This window comes from Ovis aries, chromosome 7, assembly GCF_016772045.2.
Source record: "Ovis aries strain OAR_USU_Benz2616 breed Rambouillet chromosome 7, ARS-UI_Ramb_v3.0, whole genome shotgun sequence".
Classification (NCBI taxonomy): domain Eukaryota; kingdom Metazoa; phylum Chordata; class Mammalia; order Artiodactyla; family Bovidae; genus Ovis; species Ovis aries.
Genome location: NC_056060.1, coordinates 59334479 through 59360017, shown reverse-complemented (window position 1 = coordinate 59360017; position 25539 = coordinate 59334479). Strand labels below are relative to the sequence as shown.

Below are 25539 nucleotides of genomic sequence, written 5' to 3'. Positions count from 1 at the left end.
TACACCTGAAACACAACATTGTAAATCAACTACACTCCAATTATTAAGAAAAAAAAAGCATACCAACCACAGGACTGAATTTAAATCCTAGTTCTGCTATTTACCAGCTGTTGAAACTTGGGCAAGTTACTTAACATTTCCACAGTTGTTCCATCATCTAAAAAGTGAGAAATTATCACAGTATTTCCTCACAGGGTTGCTGTGAGGATTAATGAGTTAATATTGGGAAATGACTTAGAACGATGTCTGGCACAGAGTAATTAGCATAAAAAGGAGATGGAATTTGTAGAAGCCTTTTCCTAACACTAAGATGGTCTCTGGCAAGATTGTTAGATCCATGACACAGATCACACTAACCATCCAAAACAGGTATTTTTACTAATGACTTCATCTTGCAAATTTCATAACCTTCTTTGGATTAACCCTAGAGAGCACTAAGGGATACCATAAGCTGAACTCTTCTTTTCTCTATCCTACACATTGGGAAAGTCATAAATTCCACAAGCACCTATTCTGAAAGGACAAGACTACATTTCAATAATCATTTTATTAGTTACAGAAGAATCTCCACTAGTATTTACATAGTGCAAAAAAGCTGTTATTACCCTCTAAAATGTGATATAACAATCATCCTTCATACAGCAAAAGAACAAGATGAAAATCCCTTCATGTTATAATTCATAATAATTTTGCTAGCTTTTAATTAGAGCATTACAATTAAGACATTAAATTATAAATTCATGTGGTATATTTAGAAATTAAATTACAAAATAATACAAATCCTTTTAAAGTGTGATGTGCCAACAAAGTTTAAATTTTTATCATTAATTAGGATTCAGATTTCAGATTAGGCAGACAGTTTGGTTGATTCTGGGAAGTGTGTAAAGTTTGGAAGGAACAAGGTGGGAGGAAGATAATAAATTACTTCACGAAAAATTTTTAAAAATCAAAAAAAGATAAAGTAAACGGATAAGTTAATGTTCTACCTTGTTGGCACAACATACAGAAAATACTTAAATGACAGGTTTATTTTTAAGCAAACTGCAGCTTTACAAACAGTAATACTCCTTTATACATATATTAAAGTAACGATGTGTTAGGGTTGAACAGTTTTATGTTAGAGTTGAAAAAATGAATGTGGAGCTCACTACTCACTTGCACACTGTAACTCCCACCCCACCCACCTCCCCCAGCTTATTAAGAAATCAGGCAAGTACATTATTTGGATATTAATTTCTCAATATTTAAACTATGTGAATTCCTTTTGACTAATTCTTTTCCAAATACTGGAAGCATATAAAATACCATCTCTGCAAAAAGGACCTTCAGTCAAAGCCTTTAAAAACTTTTCAATGTATAACACACATTTTTCCCCCCATCTTTAGTCAAAAGAAATATATTACATCATTTACAAACATATTTAAACCAAGAGTCAAGCTAATATGGACATTTTGTCTTTTGAGAAGTAATCTTCACAGCAAACAAACCTACTAAAGCAGAAATCTAATTGTGGGAGTGCAATTCATACTTGAATTCATACTTATGTACTGAAATAGAAATCTAATATCAATTATTGCCAGTAAAACAATCTCTACACACAAAAGAAAAAAATCACTACGTTTTTATTTCTTGTGATAATAAACCCTTACTCTTACCATTAGATCTCTCTAGATCTCCAAAGAGCCACTCACCCAGATCCGGAAAAAAATCCTTTCCTAATTTCACACCTCCGCCTGCATACAATGTACACACATGCCAGAATTTATCTAAAGGAAATGAATTATAAAGACATTATCAATAATTACTTAAGCACACATCCTACATAGTAGCATTTCCTTTAATAAATTTTGGGTTGTCCTCTAGAGGTCAACAGTCTCATATAAAAAATGCTGTGGTCCCTTGGTTTGCTTTGCTGGCAGAAGATCCTGCACATGCAAGAGCATTTATCAAACACATAATTGAACACTTCTGAAGTCTATAGCAAAATTAAAAGCTACTGGTGTTCTGAAGAGTTCCTCAACTTCCCTTTTGATACAAATGTCAAAAATCTAAAATGACAATTCTCATTCAGTAGAGGTATAAAATATAAGAAACCTTTGAGAAGCCATTCATTATTTTAAGATCAAGAGTTATCTGAATCACTGACAACAAGCAAAGGAAATTTACACCATTAAAAAGTATGAAAAGTTTTCAATTTACTTTTAAGACTGTCAGTAATTCAAAATCTCTATCATTTCTTTAAGTCAGTGAACACTTCCAAATGTACAGAGACACTAAGATCTGCCACATAAATCCACGATTACCACTGGAAAGGCTTCATTCCTTACATGCTACATTGCTTTAAGTACTGGACACTTGGTGCCTAAGAAGCCTATGCTGAAGAACAGTTTAGACAGGACACTACAGTAATGTCCCCTTTCGGCACACTAATAAAGTTGTTAGACTGACATTTCGTACACAGCAATGCTCATAAACTTTCACAATTCACAAACAAGTCAGTCATCAACCAAGAATCTGGTTTCACCAGAAATTAAATGCCAGGATTATAAAACATCAATACCAGAACAGTAGTCCCAATGCTTCCGTGAAGAATCTGCCCAATTCACCTCGGTGAGGCAAAGCTCTCTGCCCCATAAAACCTGGACAAGGAAAACACCCCTTCCTCTTCAGTTCTGTGCCTGCTTATGGGAGTTGAAAGTGTAAAGCTGGCATGCATCTGTGTGTATGTGTGCACGCACACACATATTGGCCAACTGGAGGTGGTTGGAGGGAAGACAGAAAAAAGATAATTCCTAATTTTCCCACCATTATAAACTTGCAAAGGTTACCACCAGGTGGTGACTGATTAGTAAAACATTTAGTTCATTAACTTTAATTTCTCCCAAGAGTTTAAACATCCCAGAAGAAGGGCAGAGATAAACAATGATCTAGAATTAATACCTGCACCACCCTGCAAACTCTAAAATCTAACAGTTTCAGCACAATTAGAACAACTTTCTCTTTTCTTCAAAACTTCTTCCAAGCCTTGATTATCAGGATGCATGTTACAACCGCATACAGTTCCTTTCCCTGCCTCCCATCAGTAACTATGGTCAGTGGTATGTAGCAGGTGCTCAAGGTTAGGGACAAAGTAGTTTCTTAAAAGGTGCAACAATTTTTCACTCTGGACAAGTCTGAATACCCAGTCAAATCCATATCTAAGTCCAGAGAATCCCAAATCAGAAGCATGCAAGAGAACACACTAGTGTAAGACTTTGTTTCTGGATAATTTACATGTAAGTGCTGTAGTCATATAACCGGTTACAGTTATTCACCTGTCAAAATTTGCCTAATTTTATGCAAATACAACTATGTACAAGAGCATTCCTGAGGTAATTAAGAAGCAAATGTGAACCAGAAACCAGAAGGCCCTCTAATGGGCAACTTCTCACTATTTAAACACCTATCACTTTGCACAAATAAGGCCAGCTCTCATCTTTCATGGTGGTTCCCTTGCCAGCCTAAGTATTGGAGGCTCTACTTAGCCAACCAACTTTAGTCAATTATAATGATCAGTGACTACTGAAATAAGCATCTGTGGACTGAATACAAGTTGCATCAATTTTTAACACAAATCACTGTGAACTTAGTCACCGTCAGCCATTTTTAAAGTTTTCTAACTCTACCTCCAGGTTTCTTTTATTTTAAAGAAACCCAAACAACTTTTTGGTCAGACAATTAAGAGTATAGGAGCTGTAATCTTGAAGCAAACATTGGTAATTGCTCCTGTCCTTAGAACCTCGATCTGTAGCTTTCAAAATGACTAAATAGGCATTTTAAAATTACTTTCTTTAAAACCTGGTCTTCTTTTAAAATCATTATTGTCCATAAAAAAGCTGAAACAATTCTGAATTTTCCACACAGTTCTTAGAAAGACACAGATGCTAATTAACAGTTAAGCTATGGATCACAAAACAAGTAAAAGAAGGCTAAAAAATATCTGTCAGGAATTAAATACATTAAATACTAGACAGTGCACAATGTTGAGATGAAGCATGAAAGATTTATAATGGCTGTAACCCTTGTGTAGTTTGAGACAGACAGCTGACATTCCCTGAGTTATAGATTTGGGGGTGTATAGTTAGAATCAGAGTGCTCCTTGTTCAGCGAGCTGCAGTTGCTGGGCTTCTGCTGTTCCTGGCTTGCTTGGTGATCAGTAGTCCAGGCCTCGCTATCCATCCCTGGCTCTGGCACCTCAGCCGCCTCTGCTTCCTCTTCCCCACTTTGCTCTGCATTATCTTCCTCAGAACCATTAAGGGTTTTTCCAAGCTGAAGAGTTTCCATCGTTCTCTGGGTCTCAGAGACCCAAGACTCAATTCTACTATTGAGCTGTACTTCTACAGATATGGGTTCGTGAGCATAATCTTCCTCCTCCTCCTCCTCTTCATCATCCTCTTCTTCAAGCATGCCAGGTACAAGAGTGCTGGTGGTGCTGGTGATGGAGGAATTCAAAAGATCCCGGCAACTGCCATCCAAAGAGCCAGTCTCTGTACTCTGCTGCGAGGCCCATTCCAGGTCATCTGGCTTCACTTCCTCTTTATCGCCCGCTGTTGATTTTCCAGGGTTTGTAGCTGAGGTAGTACTGCCTGCAGTCACTAACGATGCCTGCTTACCAACAGCCCCTACTGTGTCCAGTGGAAGTTTGTTGGGTTTTTCAGATGTGCTGTGCTTACAAGAAACTTCTCTCTCATTTTCTGATGTTTCCAGCCCATCGGAAGTTTCCACCATGTTTCTCCAATTTGTTTCTGCAAATATCAAACAGATTTTTTTAAAAACCAGAAGAGTTTCAGAATCATGCAACTCTTAGAAGTGGGAAGAATAGGCTACAGAAATCTGTTGGCTCACTAACTGAAAAAACTAAAAACTTAGCTTATTCTAGTACTAGTTTAAATGTTATAAATGGAAAACAGCTCTCAAAAAATTTTCTTTAAATCAGTACAAACAAAGAGGCCAAAATAAGTATATTAATACTTCAGAATGCAGAAGATCCAACAGTACCAGAGGCTCACTGACTCTCATGTATTCACAAAAATCAATGAACTGCCTCATGTTTTTTGGCCCTGAAGTGTCCTGGGATCAAGGATTCACAAGTTACATATGGCAGAGCCAAAATGCCCATTAGAAATGCTCCGATTAAAAAAAAAGAAAAGAGAGAAAGAGTTCTGACTTGACAGGTTAACACTGTGCTCGTTTAGCAAGTTATGCAAAAGCTGTCTCTTGGTCTGTAATGGAACTTATGTTTCCATTTATAAGCAAAGAAGCCATGCACGCATTTCTAACATTTGTGAAAATGTGTTTTATAATATAAGTATGTTGCTTGGCTTATCAAGTGACCTTGGAGCCAAAAAAATGTTACTATATAACACAGTGGTGATAGTCTGTATTATTTTTAACAGCAGGTAGTCAGTTTACAGCAAAAATGTACTAGGAATCAGGAGATGAAGAGCAACTCTCACACATACTTTTTGTGTGTTTTACTTTTTCCATTTAATTTTTTATCACTGACATATAACTGACATAAAACATAACAGCTTCAGGTGCACAACATAATAATTCAGTATTTGCACATAGTGAGAAATGATCACCACGAGAAGTCTAGTTAACATCCATCCCCATTCGGAATTACAATTTTTTTTCCCTTAAGATCTACCCTCTTAGTAACCTTCAAATACGCAGTGCAATATTATTATTATAGTTACAATGCTGTACATTAGATCCTCGTGCCTTATTTATTTTATAACTGGAAGGTGGTAATTTTTTAACCTCCTTCAATGCATTTCACCTATCCCTACTCCCCATGCTTCTGGCAACCACCAATCTGTTCTATCTATGTGCTTGGGGGGTTTCTTTTTCAAGATTCCACATAAAAATGAAATCATATGGTGTCTTTCTCTGACTTATTTCACTAATGCCCTCAAGGCTCATCCTTGTCATCATAAACGGCAAGATTTCATTCTTTTTAATGGCTAAATAATATTCCAATGTATGTCACACACACCCACAGCCCTGCCCCCCACACACACCACATCTTTATCCACTGATCTTCTTTATCTCTTTAATTATCGATGGACACTTGTTTCCATATCCTAGTTACTATAAGTAACTCTGTAATAAACATGGAGGTGAATACCTCTTTTTGAGCTGATGTTTTTATTTTCTTCAGATAAATTCCCAGAAGTAGAAGTGCTAGATCATATGACAGTTGTCATCTTCATATTCTGCGGAACCTCCGTATTGTCTTCCGTAGTGGCTGTACCAACTTACATTCTGACCAACAGTGTACAAGGGTTCCCTTTGCTCCACATCCTTGCAAATATTTGTTATTTATTGCCATTTTGACAATAGCCATTTTAACAAGTTGTGAGGAGATGTTTCATTGTGGATTTGTTTGGGATTTCTCTGATGACTGGTGATGTTAAGCATCTTTTCATGCACCTACTGGTCTTTATTTAGAAAAATGTCTATTCAGATCCTCTGCCCATTCTTAAATCTGATTGTTCTTTGCTATTGAGTTGTATGAGTTCTTTGTATATTTTGGACATTAACCCCTCATCAGATATATCATTTGCAAATACTTTCTCCTATTCCACAGGTTACCTTTTCATTTTGTTGATGATTCCTTTGCTGCAGAGAGCTGTTTGATTTGGTGTAGCCCCACAGTGGCACCCCACTCCAGTACTCTTGCCTAGAAAATCCCATGGACGGAGAAGCCTGGTAGGCTGCAGCCCATGGGGTCGCTAAGAGTCGGGCACGACCAAGCGACTTCACTTTCGCTTTTCACTTTCATGCACTAGCGAAGGAAATGGCAGCCCACTCCAGTATTCTTGCCTGGAGAGTCCCAGAGACAGAGGAGCCTAGTGGGTTGCTGTCTATGGGGTCGCACAGAGTCGGACACGGCTGAAGCGACTTAGCAGCAGCAGCAGTTACTTATTTTTGCCTTTTCTTAAAAAATAAAAATTTCCTTCTATTTGCATTGTAGCTGGTATCTTCACTTTATAGGCAGAATGATCAAACTGTAGTGATAAGTCTATTCATACAGATATACTTGATTGCCACCTATCAATTACATGTTGCTCAGTTGTGTCCTACTCTTTGAGACCCCATGGACTGTAGCACACCATGCCTCCCTGTCCATCACCAACTCCCAGAGTTTACTCAGACTCATGTCCATTGAGTTGATGCCGCCATCCAACCATCTCATCTTCTGTCGCTACATATCATATTTTGGCCACCTGAAGTTAGGGCACATGGTTTGGGGAAAAAAATCTTTCTTTCCTGCAGTTACTTCAAGTGTAGAACAGGTTTCTGGACTTGTATTCCTACCTCATGACAAGAAATCTAGCATTCCTCCTTTATTCTCATTCTCAGTTAATAATGTCATTTTCAGACTCAAAGCAGAAGAAACCTTACAGTAATCCTTAATTCTCTTTCTCCATTGAACTCATAACTATACCATGTCACTCAGAGCTCAAAAACTACTAATTTGGTCACTACTGCCTTAATTCAAGCCTTCTTTACCTTGCTGTCCATCTACAATATCTTTCTAATCGGCTTTGTGAACTGACCACATCACTAACTGGCTTTTTATTACCTTAGTAATCCAAACTCCTTAATTTAGTATATAACCAAGCCCCTTCATCATCTTCCTTCTGGTCCCACTCATTTTAACCCTCTGTCATGCATTCCAGGTCAAGGTCACTTTGAATTTTCACTGCTCACAGAAATCATCCCCTTTCTATTTACTATGCTTGGCTTTGCACAGGCTGTTCTTTCTGTATGACATGTGCTTTCCTCCTTGCCCCTTCAGAGTCCTACTCAGCTCTGATAACCACCCTTGAATGTCATTTGTTCGGTAAAGCCTTTCCTGACTTTCCTAGGAAAGACGGTCACTAACTTGAAGTCCCACAGCACTTCCTGCATATCTGGTTCAAATGCATTTGTGTTTGCTGTTCTACCCCTCCTCCCTCCTCATTCCCATCCATCTCTGTGTTCTCAGGTTAGCATGCAGTATGTGCTGGGAAAACAACCCTTTACAATAAATGAAAGTTTCACATATACAGTTAATTATGCAGAAAATAACTTTAAAAAGTAAAAAAATTTACAAAATTTAGGCACACATTTATATTTCCTTCCAACACTTATTTTCCTCTTTCAAAAGCACTGTAAGAATTTTACATGGGGTCCCAGAAAAAGCCTCACCTCTCCCCTGATAGTGAGCCAAAGAAACAGGAGAAAGAAAGGAGGTCGTAAGACTCAGTAGGGCTGATCTCTCTCTAGGTTCTATCTTGGGCATTCTGCTACTAGGCAGGTAAGCTAAAAGCCAGATGGGTCCTTTGGAAAGGAAAGGGAGATATGACCTTGGAGGCAGAGACAAGGGACTCTGATTAGCCATCAAGAGACTTATCACAATGATTAAAGAGCCACTAAGTTCACATATGCAGGGAGGGCCCAGGCTGCCACCTTAGAGTAACAGGTGAAGCCTGATCAATAACTAATGAGCGTACAAACACATGACTGTGATGGGGAGGAGAAACGAGCAAGTACGAAAATGCCATCTTTGGATGAGGGGTTGGTGGGTAGGAGGGAGGGAAAAATACAGGCAGTCTAAAGCCAGAACAGCACATTCAGAAGTCCACTTTTGAAAAAGGGTTAGGAAGCAATTTAAAGGCAGAGTCGAAGATCTCAACAAACCTGGAAATATTACTGATCCAAAGCGAACTGCTTCTAAATTGCTTATTTTAGAACGTATTCAATACAGCTGTTCTTTTGCTTATGAACCCCTCAGTGCTTTCTGTTTTGTTACTTGGTTCTTCGTGAAAGTGCCTTTTCAACTTTCAAATCACTACTGGGTTTGTCAGAGGATGAAGTATGTGTATTTCTCCCTTCAGTCAGTACACAGAGGGAAGCCCTCCATCTTTAGATTGTATACAGTAAAGGAACACCAAGTCACTTCAAGAGCCACAGGAACAAGGTGTGGTGGCAGAGAGTGAGCTGGAAACCCAAGACAGACAGAGGTAGTCCTCCCTTATAAGTAGTTATTGAAAACCTACTGTATGGTCCTACGGAGAATTCATTCAACAGACAGGAAATTCACACCACACTGGCTAAGAATATAGGTTTTACACTGAAACTTATGAGCTGTGTGACAATGGCAATTGATTTACCTCATTTCATTTTCGCTTTCTAATCTGTAAAATGCTGTACAAGATTTCTCATCTCCAAGAACTACTCAGAGGATTAAATGTCTTAATAAACATGAAGAGTTAAAAAAAAGTGCCTAGTAAGAATTCAGGAAATGAGCTATTATTACTATAGGTAAAGTGCCCATTATGTGCCAAATTTCTATCTCAAAAACCTTACAGTTTAATTGGGATTTATGTTTGAAACTGCCTCACCTAAGTATGACAGAACTGAGACTCAGCTCAGGTAGAAGGACAACACCAGCAAATAAAACAATTAAGGTGCAAACAAAGAACAGTAACACTGGACGATGACAGGAGCCTCTCTATTCTACCAACGTTTAGCAATCCTTTCCCAGCTTCGCTTTTTCTTTAAAATGTGGAAATCACAAAAAAAATTTTCAAAATCTTACACAAGGATGGCATGGAAGATACTATTTGTTTTCTACCCAACAGTCATTCCCCATTTTCCTCCTGCCTAACAGAGCCCCCAAATTTGGGATGGACTTGAGCTCACACAGGAGGAATTAAAATTGTTCTCAGACTATCACAACTATCCCGTTCTCCTTTGCCAAATAAGCTCTTCCCCACATCTCCCTTGCAGCTAAAAGCAGTGACATGATTGGCTCTGGCCAAATAAAACAAAAGGTGAAGGCTTCTGAAAACTGCTTCCTTCACTGATAAGAAGAGCCCACTGCCTGAACGTTCTGCTTTTTGACTACTGTTGTGATGACCAGGGCCAATGCAGCTGTTTATGGATATGAGATGAGAAGCACAAGAATAAGAAGTCCCAGACTGAAAATGGAAAAAAAGAAAGAAGGAAAGAGCTAGAGATCTTGACAACACAGTGAAATAATTAAACACTCTAATTTTTGAGGCCACATCAGTGGGCTTCATGTCTGTTGCCAAATACATCTGATACCAATAGAGTAATTTTGTGCTTTATTCTCAAAGCAAATTATTTATGATTATTTTCACTCATTTTGTTGGCATCCTGGTAAATCAGGTCATACACCAGAATCTTTATTTCAGTTCAGTCAGTTGCTCAGTTGTGTCCGACTCTTTGCAACCCCATGAACTGCAGGACGCCAGGCCTCCCTGTCCATCACCAACTCCCAGAGCTTGCTCAAACTCAACATCCATTGAATCGGTGATGTCATTCAGCCATCTCATCCTCTGTCGTCCCCCTCTTCTCCTGCCTTCAATTTCCCCCAGAATCAGGGTCTTTTCAAGAAAAGAGTCAGTTCTTTGCATCAGATGGCCAAAGTATTAGAGCTTCAGCAGCACTCCTTCCAATGAGTATTCAGGACTGATTTCCTTTAGGACTGACTGGTTTGATCTCCTTGCAGTCCAAGGGACTCTCAAGAGTCTTCTCTAACACCACAGTTCAAAAGCATCTTCTTTGGTGCTCAGCTTTCTTCATGTCCAACTCTCACATCCATATATGCTGCTGCTGCTGCTAAGTCACTTCAGTCGTGTCCGACTCTGTGCGACCCCATAGACGGCAGCCCACCAGGCTCCCCCATCCCTGGGATTCTCCAGGCAAGAATACTGGAGTGGGTTGCCATGTCCTTCTCCAATGCGTGAAAGTGAAGTCGCTCAGTCGTGTCCGACTCTCAGCCCACCGGACTCGACCCCACAGACGGCAGCCCACCAGGCTCCTCCATCCATGGGATTTTCCAGGCAAGAGTACTGGAGTGGGGTGCCGTTGCCTTCTCCGTGGTAAAGTAACGTCTCTGCTTTTTAACATGCTGACTAGGTTTGTCATAGCTTTCCTTCCAAGGAGCAAGTGTCTTTTAATTTCATGGCAGCAGTCACCATCTGCAGTGATTTTGGAGCCCAAGAAAATAAAGTCTCCGTTTCCATTGTTTCCCTATTTATTTGCTATGAAATGCTATGAAATGATGGGACCAGATGCTATGATCTCTGTTTTTCGAATGCTGAGTTTTAAGCCAGCTTTTTCATTCTCCTCTTTCACTTTCATCAAGAGGCTCTTTAGTTCCTCTTTGCTTTCTGCCATAAGGATGGTGTCATCTGCATATGTATGGTTACTGATATTTCTCCTGGCAATCTTGATTCTAGGTTGTGCTTCATCCAGTCCAGCATTTTGCATGCTGTGCCCTGCATATAAGTTAAATAAGCAAGGTGACAATATATAGCCTTGATGTACTCCTTTCCCAATCTGGAACCAGTCTGTTGTTCCATGTCCAGTTCTAACTGGTGCTTCTTGACCTGTATACCGATTTCTCGGGGGACAAGTCAGGTGATCTGGTATTCCCATCTCTTTAAGAATTTTCCAGTTTGTTGTGATCCACACAGTGAAAAGCTTTGGCGTAGTCAATAAAGCAGAAGTAGATGTCTTTCTGGAACTCTCTTGCTTTTTCTATGATCCAAGGGATGTTGGCAATTTATCTCTGGCTTCTCTGCCTTTTCTAAATCCAGCTTGAAAAACTGGGAAGTTTCTGGTACACATACTGTTGAAACCTGGTTTGCAGAACTTTGAGCATTACTTTGTAAGCGTGTGAGATGAGTGCAATTATGTGGTAGTTTGAACATTCTTTGGTATTGCCATTCTTTGGGATTGGAATGAAAACTGACCTTTTTCAGTCCTGTGGCCACTGCTGAGTTTTCCAAATTTGCTGGCATATTGAGTGTAGTGCTTTAACAGCATCATTTTTTAGGACCTGAAATAACTTGGCAGGAATTCCATCACCTCCACTAGCTTTGTTCACAGCGATGCTTCCTAAGGCCCACTTGACTTTGCATTCCAGGATATCTGGCTCTAAGTGAGTGATCACACCATCATGGTTATCTGGGTCATAAAGATCTTTTTTGTATAGTTCTGTATATTCTTGCCATCTTTTCTTAATATTCTGCTTCTCTGTTAGGTCCATACCATTTCTGTCATTTACTGTGCCTATCTTTGCAGGAAATGTTCCCTTGGTATCTCTAACTTTTTTGAAGAGATCTCTAGTCCTTCCCATTCTATTGTTTTCCTCTATTTCTTTGCATTGATCACTGAAAAAGGCTTCCTTACCTCTCCTTGCTTTTCTTTGGAATTCTATATTCAGATGGGTATATATTTCCTTTTCTCCTTTGCCTTCAGCTTCGCTTCTTTTCTCAGTTATTTGTAAGGCCTCCTCAGACAACCATTTTGCATTTGTTTTTCTTGGGGATAGTCTCGATCACTGCCTCCTATACAATGTCACGAACCTTCATCCATAGTTCTTCAGATACTCAGCCTATCAGACCTAATCCCCTGAATGTGTCACTTTCATAGTATAATCATAACTCTTTTTAGAATTCAACCATTAGTTTAGAGAACTTTAGTTTTGAATAAAACCTTATAGGACCTAGATGGGCCCTCTTCATTTTACTGAAGACAAATCTGACGCTCAGAAATTAGTCAATTATGCCTAAATGCCCCAGGCAGAGTGTGGAAAAATCAAGGCTTCAATCTTTGAACACTTTAAATCTGGTACTTTTTGAAAACATCTCCTAAGTCTTTGACAGGTTCTTTTTATCATGTGCCCAAATGTGCCCAGATCACGGTCATTTCCCTAAATCCACAGCTTTAGGAATTTATCATACAGTTTATCTTTGACAGCTGGCACATCGCAATATAGAGAACTGATCTCATTTACAAAGTTTGCCCTTTATCTTGTTTTCAACTAGTACCATTTTAGTTGAAGAAATATGTCTGCCTCTAAGCCAGAATCACCTTTACCTGACCAAAAGAGTTTCTAAAAGGCACACAATAGCCTGTTAATTGCCTCTGGTCTGGGGCATCATCAAAGTGTTCCAAAAGGTGAACGACCCAGTTAAATCTTAGGTGGCAACAAGCTGTTTAGTAAACTTTCAGGTAAGACTGAAGAGAGAAAGGAAGAGAAAAAGAAGTCATGTTGAAGGAGGTGGCCTAACTATTTTTAAAAAAGAACCGAGGAAGTGAATCAGAAACGAGATCAAGAAAGTGAGCAAGTATTCTAGTACAAAGTATTATAGAGACAAGGCAAGGCAACTACCTACTAAGATGCAGATTACAGTCAATATTTGTTACCTTAAATCTCACACATAAATGCTGTATTCAGTCTGTATTTCTTTTTGACTACCATCAGATTTAACTCAGGACAAATGTTACACGTCTAGGTTTGCTAAGTTTAGGCTGAATAGTATTCAGGACTTTTGTTTACTTATTAGATACAAAATTTTAATAGTCAAGTATAAAGTATCAGGATCTTTGCTAATGTTTTGCTTCTGAGACAAACCCTCTGACCACTCATTCTTGGCTTCCTGTAAGAATTCCTCTTCAGATTTTCACCTAAAGAATTTTGTCTTTCATCCATTGCTTTCACCTGTCTCACATGCCCTAACCTTAACAGTTTTCATTTTTACCTATATAAACAGATGAGGGCTTAATCACCTCCTGGCCCCAGTGTCACATTCTCAAATTATCTGGATAATAGCTTTCTCTACACTATATTGCAAACTGCACAAGAATAAACATGATGTTAGGCTTAATCTCTCCTCTATACCGAGAAGGTGTGGCACAAAGTAGATGTTCAATAAGTATTTTTATATGACTGACAGTGAATTAAAAAACAGTATAAAGTATTAGAATAAAACTTCCTAGAATTTACTTATAGGTCAGAAGAATGGTACATTTGTTTTTTTTTTAAATCCCTTTGGGATTTTTTTTTTAAGATTTTGGAAACGTAACTAATTTCAGGGTCTAACAGAAACTCTCAGCCCCAAATATTTTCTTAACTTTTAATGGACGTGTTTAATGCAATTTTTAAACCAAATATGTGAGCAAAATTTGCATAATCAAGAAAACTGAAACATAAGGTAGTCATGGAAAGTCATTTTAAAAATGACTTTAATCATTAAATTATATCAAAATTTCAGTCATTTAAAATGGTATGCAACAACTTACCATATTCCTTTTCATTTACTTCAGAGATGGGTTCGGAAATAACACTACAGAAAGAAATGGCACTTGCTGCAGAGGGATTCCGAGAATGCCCCATGTGGTGCGGCACCTTCTTCACATTCTTTAAGGCCTCCTCGGCTTGCTCCTGTTCCATTGCGGCAACCATATCTTTATACGCTTTCCTGGCTTCCTCAGTGAGTTCTACTAACTTATTGAACAGGCTCTAAAAAAAAGAAGAGATATTGCCTAGTCTATTTTGTGTTATACTCTTTATTACTATCATTAGCAATAAATATCTCTACTGTTTCAGGGCCGGATACACTTTCCATCAGCACAAAATCCAAAGGTATGCAAACCACAGAACTCTATAAAATACTGTAACTTATTTTCTTTTTTCTCTGTAACTTATTGATTCTCATAAGTCTGAAGCAAATTCTTGATTCAGTACTCGCCACTAAATTATGCACTATATTAAAGTTCTTGCAGAGTTTATTAACTCAACAGAGTTTATTAACTCAACAACTGCACCCTATAGCATCCAGCACTACAGTGGGTACAGAGACTACTGGAACCACCACTCTGCTCTCAAGGAACCTTCTATATGGCTGAAAGGAGAGGACAGGAGACAATAACGATTCAAGGCACAATACCTTAATACCTAGAGATGTACAAAGTGTTTAGCTTTTGGAGGAAACATCTAACTGCTGGGTATCAGTGAAGAGTTCATATACCAATGTAACACCTGATACATGCCTTGAAAATCTGGCATAGCTTTGAGGGGTGGAGACGGTGCATTTTTAGCCAAGCATGCAAAACCATAAACAAAGGCACAGATTTAATAAAGTTCAAGGCTTGTTTGGGGAGCAGTGAAGAATCATATATGGGTTCGAATATAAGAGAATGGGTGTGTGCAGGGTGATGTCCAAGGATGCAGAAGGAGATGGCAGCCTTCATAGGAATTAAAAGCTCCCTATAATGTGTTTGTTGAAAGAACGCTTTAAAAAAGACCCAATAGAAGTCAAGTGATTGGCTAGCTAGTGTCTGGCTAGCTAGGCCTTGAAAACAATGAAAGGCCAATTATAAAAATTAAATAAAGAACCTAGAAATACAATATAGAGTTAACCAGATGTTCTTCCATCAGCAAAACAGAATGAACGTGAATAGAATTATCAATCTCAGTGAAATGGTAAGTAATGGAGCACACGTGTTAGTAAAACGGCAAAATTCATATTGCATTACAATTGTACTTCAGTAACTAGGAGGTATAACAATATCTAAAGCAAACTGAAGTTTCCACAGTCACAAAAAGATAATCAAAAAACAACTTAGTGGTTCGTGTGTGTGTGTGTGTGTGTGTGTGTGTGTTAGTCACTTAGTCGTATCTGACTCTTTGTGACCCCATGGACTATAGCCCACCAGGCTCCTCTGTCCATGGGATTCTCCAGGCAAGAATACTGAGGTGGGTTGCCATGCCCTCCTCCAGGGGATCTTCCTGATTCCATGATTGAACCCAGTATCCTGCATTGGAGGCAGATTCTTTACCATCTAAGCTATAGGAAGATCCTTTTAGTGGTTCATACATCACAATTTAACAACATTCTACTCCTCTTTAATGTCTTGATTTAGAATCATAATGCAATATATATACCAACACATTAAGTAAAAATTTCAGATGGTAGATACAATCTGGCTACTTGTAAGAATATGCTTTAATTATGTACATAAAATTATGTTTTTAGAAAATGGGGGAAAAGTACAGCACAACTGTTTTTTTTCCAAATAAAGCACTGTCATTTAAGTATAAACCGTAACAGGAAAGCATGGTAAAAAAAAAAGTGCCATAGTGTTATGGAAAAACATGTCTCTATAAATTAAACTTGAGAAGAAAAAACATAAGTAGCATGCTTTACCCAGCTGCAGCTTAAATTCTTTATAGCAGCAGGTACAATAAACACTGTTGCTAACTGTTTTGATTTTTGAAGAGGTGGGTGAAAGTAGTATCAAAAATATATTCAGGATTTACTTAATTTTTAAAAGGAAGGAGGATGGATTTCATTAAAAACATGTAACATGTCATAAATATTTCTTTGCAATATTCAACAAATCATGCACTTAAGTGAAGCCAACCGAAAACAGGCATATGGATACATAACTTTGAGATTTACATTGGTTTTATAATACAATAAAACAGAAACTGTTGGAAGTAAAATGATAGAAAACACAATTGAACAGAGAAGCTGTTAGGGAATAAAAGTCTCTAGTATCAGTGTAAAGACCAAAAGCGTAATTCAAAGGTTAGTCTTACTAGATGGTAAATTTAACTTATATGGGCTACCATATTTACTGCGAGTAGACACACTTGACCACGTGTCAGTATTTCCTTAACCTCCATTCTTTGAAAGTGTTTGGTAAACAGTAACTCACCTACCTCACGATGGAAAAGGCAAGTAAAGCAATGTACAAATAAAACTGGCAAACATTTTATAATACAAAAGCATTCAAATAACTTAATACATCCAGTTCAGTAAGAAGTCAATACAGTTAAAAACAAACATGTCTGCTTTTCCTGATCTCGATCCTATTCCACAAACTTCAACAGTGAATAAAAAAGGGCTGCATTTTTAGTATGTGTCATTTGTTGTTATTTAGTCACTAGGCTGTGTCTGACTCTTTTGCGACCTTATGGTCTGTAGCCTGCTGGGCTTCTCTGTCCATGGGATTTCCCGGGCAAGAACACACTGGGGAGGGTTGCCATTTCCTTCTCCAGGGAATCCTCGCGACCCAGGGATTGAACCTGCGCCTCCAGCATTGCAGACTGATTCTTTGGTACCACTGAGCCACCTGGGAAGCCTATGTGTCTCCACCATGAAGCTATTTACCATCCAAATCCTCGGATATAGTTTAACATAGCAGGCAGATATACATCTACCACACAATTTATTAAATGTTTATCACCTGTTCATTCCCAAGTAACTTAAAAGGTTGTCAGACACAAAGACAAGGGGCCTGCCCGCAAGGAATTCAGTTACATGAAGAAACACACAAACTACAGCAAGGCAGTGTGGTATCTGTAACTGAGAAAAGCATGGGCTCCTGTGGCAAGCACAAATATTAATTACATGACTGTAGAGAGGAGGTGGGGACACAGAAAAGTTAATGGAAGTGGGAGAGAAACTGAATAAATAGGGGGATGGGACTAGACAAATATAGGGACTGGATAGGAGAGAGACACTTAAATATACACAAATAGTAGGGCTGAGAAGAGGGAAAATTGTTCATCAGTGGTGGCAAAAAATACTTTAGCTTCAACTTCATAAAAAGTCTTATTTTATGCACCAGATTGTGTACAATTTAAAACAAATGTAACTGAAAACACGTCAATGTAAAAAAATCACAATAAAGTCAAATGATACACTAAAAAGAAGCCCACATATTAAAACAAAAAAATTACCAATCTTATGTTATCAGTTAATAAGCATTAGTCTAAATAAGTAACTATCAATTAGCAGCTCCTATGGGCAAAGTTTGTGTTAGCAGACTAGGAGAGGAAGACAATTATCATAGGTGAAGAACTGCTCTCTCAACAGGTTTAGGAATTTGGTTTTCTAAAGGAAAATCCTCTCCAAATAAAGGGTTCTTTTCTCGCTTGACTCCTAATAGCATACAATAAACCCAACATATAAACTGAAGAAAATTATTTTATATTACACAATACTGGACATCTTTACCCAGCAATTATATGTATTATCAAGTACTACATATCTGAACCCAGAAAAAAAAAAAACCCACTGAGGTAGAAATATGAGCTAAAATCTTTTCAAAATGCTACAGGATTAACTTACATAAATGTTTTCAACACTAAAAAAGGAAATGTAATACTCAAGAATTTTCCACTCATTCCTGAAGAGTCACCATATCACTTCTGCAAATTCTCAAACACAACACTGGCATGTATCCCGAGAAAATGTCCTATGGGGGTGGTGGCAGAGGCCACTGAGGGACTGTGTCTTCTAAGGCTTACCTCAGCGCCAAAGTAGTTGAAGATTCCCACTACACTGACAGGAACCAGCTTGTTCACACAGCGACCTAGAGCTTTCCTTCCAAGGGCAAACACAAACGGAATTTCTTGTTCCCGTGCCATGGCTATGACATTATAGAGAGCCTCATCCAGGCCGCCTGAGACAGAGAGGTTTTATTTTAGTTAGTTCCTAAACGAAGCTGTTTCTGCACCCTAGAGCTAAAGCAAAAGACACAGCAGCAAAGGAGTCTATGAATGCTTGGGCTCTCTCAGGCTATTCCATACATTTTCCTATCTATGGTTATAGGTAACTATTTTCTTTCTCCCCAATTAAATACCATATTCCTATAATGCCAGTATTTTTGTTTCTCCACAGGGATTAGCACAACAGGAATCAAATTTCAATAAAATAATTTTTTCATTTTTTTAATTAATTAAAATTGTTAATAGTAGCTGATGCCTTTTATCCAATCTCTCAGCTCATGTGAGCAGCCCATCACATGCAGGAAGACTGATTATAAATGACTGTTTTTACTAGGATGTCTCCCCTGTGCAGAATATGCCTGTTACTGCTATTGATGCATCTGTCTACTCCAATCATCATTTTCGTGGAAGCGGCTCTTCCACGAAGAAAGGACAAAAGGGTGCATGACATGGTACAAAGTACTTGTGTGCCGGCTCACCCAAAGACCTCTGTTACTGCTGATTTCTGAGACAAATCTACACCATAAACAGAAGCAGACACTTTTATCTTTTTTCTAACTCTTTTTAAGAGAAAAAAGCTATCAAGGGTAATATAAAAACTTTTAAAGTAGTAAACTTGTAAAAGTGCATTTCTTTACCTCTGTAAATAAATTCTACTGAAAAAATTTTTTACAACAAAGGGGACACTTGGTTGGCTCAACCTAAATCCTTCACCAGGGTTCATAAATGGGGATTTTCTTTACAATCTGTTCTCAATTTTATTAAAATGAAATAAGTGAAATACTTCATTTTCTTTCCTCATGTTCAATATTATGTTTTATACCTGAACTCTCCTAAAGAAGACAAATAGCTTCCAGAGGTCACTGCATATTCCACAGTGCCTTCAAAAGTAAACTGCTCATACCTTTGGACTGGATCTTTTCACAATTTGGAGAAATTATCACACACTTGATCTTATTTAACTTCATATGTTTCGTAACTTCTCTAAGACCCATAACCAGCCGTCTCCTTGCTTTTGCTCTCACAGGATCCTTCTGATAGATGCGCTCCTGGAAGCTGACAAGCTCTTGAAGAAGAAGAGTCACACATTCATCAATCTCTTTACAAAGAACCTGATTACAATACCTGTAAAGGAAATCAAAAATGGGTAATTATAAAATCACTTGGGAAAAAAATACATCCAGCAACAGGTTTTCATTTTTAAAAAAACCAAGTCTTAATCTCCTACATACTTCAGTCAATGAGAAAAATAACAGAGTTCTTCTGAATTAGAACAGATCGGCTTTTATGTACCTCGAGGAAGTACTATCGGTGTTTAGATAGCACTAAATTCCTAAGGGTAGGAATCAAATATTAGCCTTCTATTAGATAAAAACAGGCATTTTTTGGTAAGGAGATAATGCATAAAGTTATTTTATTCCAATGAATATTAAGGATGCCTCTAATAAGAAACAGATTGATTTCATAAAAGCTAACCAAATGCCTAATACCAACAGTTCATCATCCACGCTTGGATATATCACAGTCTCCAGGCACTGGCTTCCTGAACCATAAAAATAGGGATTACAGCTTCAATGGTCACTCCAACCCTGAAACTCTATGACTAGAGAAGATGAATTCAGTAATTAAATTGAAGTCAAAACCAAAGAGATCGTCGAGGTAAAAGTCACATGCCCTTATACTGGGCAAAGCAACTGAATGGGGCTCTTTGTGAGAGAACATATGGCCACAGCTCAGATCCAACCAGTTCATTCTAAAGATCAGCCCTGGGTGTTCCTTGGAAGGAATGATGCTGAAGCTGAAACTCCAGTACTTTGGCCACCTCATGTGAAAAGCTGACTCACTGGAAAAGACCCTGATGCTGGTAGAGATTGGGGGCAGAAGGAAAACGGGATGACAGAGGATGAGATGGCTGGATGGCATCACCGACTCGATGAACGTGAGTCTGAGTGAACTCCAGGAGTTAGTGATGGACAGGAACGCCTGGCGTGCTGCGATTCATGGGGTCGCAAAGAGTCGGACACGACTGAGCAACTGAAATGAACCGAACAGCTCAGAAAACAGGAAGTGAAGTGCGAAGCCACTACAGTACTTAATTTCAAGGGTAAGGAAGTCATTTAAGTTAAAGTAAGTTCAGTTCAGTTCAGTCGCTCAGTCGTGTCCAACTCTTTGCGACCTCATGAAAGTAAACTACTTATATATTCTACTTTGCTAGTTCTCATCCATAATCTCTATCATAAACAGGTATTTAACAAAGAGAACTGGGGTAATTTCTAATCTAAGAATGCCAGGCCAGCAAACTGCCACTTGTAGATAACATTATACGGTGAGAAAATCCAGGCTTGCCTTTCTCTAGTGAAAAAAATAAGGTTGGAGGTTTTTCTAATGTTTATGTGAAAAATGTTTAAATACATACGAGTATGATATTACTTCAGAAGATACAACCGGACAGATTGTACACAAGACTAATAAAGTACATAAAATTAAGGAATGCAATTAAAGAATAAAATGCCAAAAATGCAACTTTTTTAATTCTGCTTTTCTTCTAAGCTGTTTATTTCATACATGAGCAAAATTTTATTCTCCAAGTATTTATCTGTTATTTGACACTTAACTAATTAACTTTTCAAATCTAGGTGGTATTTGCTCAAAACAGTAATATAAAAAAAAGGAATAGAACAAACCATTGTGGATTGAATTCACATTACTCTTACCCTGGGATTCCTTCGTAAGTAAGAAAGAATAAAGGTAAAATTAATTCATCCACAGAAATGTTCATATTCCCAAATCCTTCAGAGCAATGACTGTCAGTTCAAGATTATTCACAGATGAGCATTTTAAAACTTAGAAATAAACACTTAAAAACAAATCGCTTTAGGTAATAGATTGACTTCATATAGTAGGGTCTTAGAATTGTCATTGATTAGAGGGTTTTTTAAAGGACAATATAGACCGAAAAGCAAAAGCTCTGGAGAGGGAAAATGTCATGGTATGGCATTTTACAGATAAGCTCTAAGAGGCCAAATTTCCTAGGGATGAACACTAGCTGCTATAAAAAGAATATTTATTGTCAAATCACTTTTAAATGAACACAGATAAAATGTTTTCCATATAATAAAACCAGCTGTTAAACTAAATCTGAAAGAAATATCTCTGGTATTGTTGGCTCAACCCACCAAGAAATAATAACAATATTAAATTCAGGACTACAGTCAAGATATTTAAACTTTCAACCTCAATAGAGACTAAAACTTACTCTCTGAATCTTTTGCTGTGGATTTTGGTTATTGTTGAAGATGCCATTGGACTGCCTATCCCAGAACTAGCTGGAGAGCCTTGGGACACAGGTGTCATACAGTATGGAGAGTTCTGACTTGCTGGTGACAGGGATGTATCACTGGGCATGCTCAGTCCAGTATCTGTGGAGAAGTGGGGTGAGGAGAAAGAATTTAGGAATTTCAAATGCTGAAAAGCTCTACACCAATCAAAACGACTTAGAATGGCAGCATCTTTTGTGCCACTTCCAGGTTCTCCAGAAGCTACCAAGCTGGGCATTGTTCCTATCACAAACATTTCTCATATACTATAAATGTCAAATCTTCCTATTAGGTCTTAAAATATACTCTGAAAAAAATCAAGTACAGCCTGTAAGTCTTCACAGAAAAGATGAGAGAAGGCAAAGTAACCTAAAACACGTACCCTTAGAGGATCTAAACTGAAGAACAAAAAGACGTATTTGCCTCTGCACCTCTTTCCGGATCAAATTACCTGCCTCCTATATTTCTATTTTCTACCTCTCTTAGAAATAATTTTTTAAAACTGCCTTAAAATTCCCATTGCTGCTGGCAATGATGACTCTACCTCTCTCCCTCCCTCCATACCACTCCTGCCTCCCCAGGCGCCAGCCAAGCTTCTCTTTCACCTGGTCTTTGCTCCTGTGCGCAGGTAGCCGTGTTTGTCATCTTTTGGCTCAACTGCTTCCTTTAGTTACCGCTTCCTTCTCAAACAAATGAACTCAGGAAATGAGTTAGTATTTGTCCAGTCCATTAATTTGCAAAACTACATATATACCTTATCTCTCTGCTAGACTGTAAATTTAGTGTAACAGGGACGGCCCACTACATAGCTTTATTACATTTCCTGAGCTTCCCACCCCTACTCCAGTTATTAAAGTACACACAGTAAGTATTCAAAAACACTTGTTGAATGAACGTATAATTAGATAACACCTGAATGCAAAGGGAAAGATGTTTAATTGAGAGTAAAGAGGAACACTAACCAAATATATTGGAACAATTCTTAGAAGTGAATTTATTTTTTTAAACCCAATGGAACATTGCTACTATATCTAGTGTAAACTGGATTTAAATATTTTACTGAAATTTGAAGAATAAATAGCAGTAGAAAATGGGACCTAGTCAGGTCTCTCTCAAAATCTTTCTTTCACAGTAGTATAAATTTTTGAAGGTATCTGCAGTTTTCCTGAGGTCCCGTTTGGAATCATGTGCTGGCTACCCACTGTATGGAACTGGATCCTATCAACCAACTGGACTCTGCACTGCAACAAGCTTTACAATTCTCTCTCTTTGTGGCATACGTGTTAATTCAACAAAATTAATTGAAAAATATCAGTATACAAGTGGACCTGTGCGGTTCAAACCTGCATTGTTCAAGGGTCAACTGCAGTCCTGCAAAGAAAAGATAGCCAACTGTGTTCTGGATATAAACGAAGACAAAATAAAAGGAACCATGGCAGTTACAGAGGGGACATTAATGAGATCATAATTATGAGAGTACACAATAAATTCAGGATTTAAGCTTCAAAGCTGCCACAGAGCTACTATTAACACCTGCCCCTCCTTTAAATATCTCCTTACAGAAGCATCTTCCAAATAAACTCTCAAACACAAAAAAAACTTAGATAAAACATGGAGCATATTTAGGAGAGCAACTAGTGATGTGCTGTTTCCTACCAATTAAAAAACTCCGGACCATTTCATGAGAAGAAAGGGAAAAGGAGTGATCTTACCTTCCTGGGAAACAATCTCTTGTGGCAAATCATCAATAAAATCTAAGTGCATCTCTACTGGCTCCTCAGATCCCAAAAGATTGTGCTCCACAGTTAAACGGCCCTTCTTTTCCTCTCTTTCTTTCAAAATAACCTAAAAAGTCATTACCAGTCTTAAATTACTCTTTAAGTATGTACTGAATGATTAAAATGTTCACTATGATACACTTAAAAAATGGACATGAGGATTTTGTCTGGCTACGTGGCAATTGGCAAAAAGGTAAATGTAATTTTAGGCAGTGAAGCTGAAGGAAGTACTATATCCAACATAAAGGGAGGCAACATAATACTACAGCTATTAAACCAGATCTGCTTCACTCTTTAAATCCGAGTTGACAAACTAAGGCTTTCCCCAAAATGGGTAAAATAAGAAGTGTGGAAACCAGACTACAGAGTTACATTAGATTTATTTGGTTATATATTATCTCATCCTGCTCCTAATAACAAAACTGAGTTAAAGAGAGCAGATATTATCCCCAACTTAAAGACAAAGAAGATGCAGGTAAGAAAGGTTTGCTAAAATAAAACACTAAGTACTAAGTTGGTACTAGAATCTCAGGCTTCTGATTCCTAGGGTCCAAAGTTTTTGGATACCTTAGTGTTTAATTTTTTCTGTTTTAACCTTACAGACAGAACTCATTCTCCAGGGCCTTGGTCAACACAGAAAAAGAGTCACGATGCTGAGACCCTAACCTCAAATTAACTAACTAGTCATCATGAAGATGCATGCTTAACAAACTTTCCACAATAATTTGTTGGCTAAAATGCCACAACTACATTTGCAAAACAGATTTAAACCCTTATTTATCCTGTAAAATAAACATCCCCAGGTTTTGATTTACCTTTTTAAGTGCTGTGGGCCGTTTTAGTTTTGCAATTTCCTTTTCTTTTCCTTTTTTTGCTTTCGAGGAAGTAATGTCCAAAGAGTTAAAGGATGTCAAACAGGGCTGACTTTTGGTTAAAGGTTTTCTGTTAGTAGAGTCTTTAGTGTGAAAAGAAGCTGCAGTGACCACTAAAAGCAAACAAGAACATTAGTTTTACTCTTATGGCCAACTCCACATACTTTAAAAATTTCTAATTATAAATGTCTAAGAACAAGAACATCCTCTTCTTGTGGAAAACTGACATCATACTAGCAGAAGCAGTATACGGCCATGCAATGTCCCTCAGATACAGCTCCAAAGAACCATTCTACCTCTGAAATTTCAAAACTCTGCACCTCTTATTGCTAATGAATCTAAGAATGACCCTTATATAACGTAAGTACTCTGTCACTCCTCATTTCAGCCATTCGGTAAAAAATGATGATTTTCCCTCTCAGCTGTATTCTTCAGTACTGTTCAAGCAATTTGTTTATGCCTGATTGATTGTTACCCTCATTCTCCAGTGCATACCACCCATCCTTCAGTAAACCTTGCCTCTATTAATCATCTCAATCCTCTCACTCTAGCAGAAAAGCTTTCCTGTTACTTCCCTGAGCAGATGATTTCCAATATAAGCAGGCATCCTTACTCCCACCCAAGGCTCCCAACCACCTCAGCTAGTAATCCCATCTCAGGATTAATTCCTCAAGAATTTTGCTCTATCCCTTTCCCCTTTCATCTTTCAAGTTCTTCCCTAACTCCCCCAAAGAAGTAAAAATCTCCTCTACATGAAAGGATGAAAAAAGGCAGGCAAACCAACAAAACCTCTCCCCTGACTTGCCTCTAAGACAACACCACTCCCTCTCTTTCTGTAACTTCCAAATAGTCAGCTTTCCCATTACTTTTCAAATCGTTATAATCTTATCCACTTTCTTGAAACTGCTATTGCCAAGATCACATATAATTTTACAATCACCAAATCTGAGTCTTTGCTCTACTAGTTTTTTTCTTTTTAGCATTTGTTACCAAAGACCATATCCTTCCTCTTTCTGAAAATTCTATCCTCATCTTCTGTTAAATTCCATTCTATTTTTCTTACTTTTTCTCAACCTGTTTTTCTGGTTCTTTTTTCTTCTGTGTTTTAACTCTGAGCATCCTACATCTTTTATCCTAATTTTTCTCTCCCCTGACAATCTTAATATATTTCCAATAACAACAATCATCCCTATTTGAAATTT

General features: G+C 38.0%; 1 protein-coding gene across 1 annotated transcript in view; it reads right to left on the bottom strand.

Moving 5' to 3' along the window:
* Positions 1-528: 528 nt before the first annotated feature.
* The window catches only part of SECISBP2L (SECIS binding protein 2 like), a 53143-nt gene continuing 28132 nt past the window's right edge, over positions 529-25539 (bottom strand). The window contains exons 12-18 of the mRNA XM_004010629.5: positions 24281-24450; positions 23400-23532; positions 21627-21789; positions 19275-19495; positions 18170-18324; positions 14152-14371; positions 529-4784 (exon numbers count right to left, since the gene is read on the bottom strand). Coding sequence (XP_004010678.2) covers positions 4099-4784; positions 14152-14371; positions 18170-18324; positions 19275-19495; positions 21627-21789; positions 23400-23532; positions 24281-24450 — 1748 coding nt within the window. The 3' untranslated portion in view covers positions 529-4098. The remainder of the gene's footprint in view (positions 4785-14151; positions 14372-18169; positions 18325-19274; positions 19496-21626; positions 21790-23399; positions 23533-24280; positions 24451-25539) is intronic.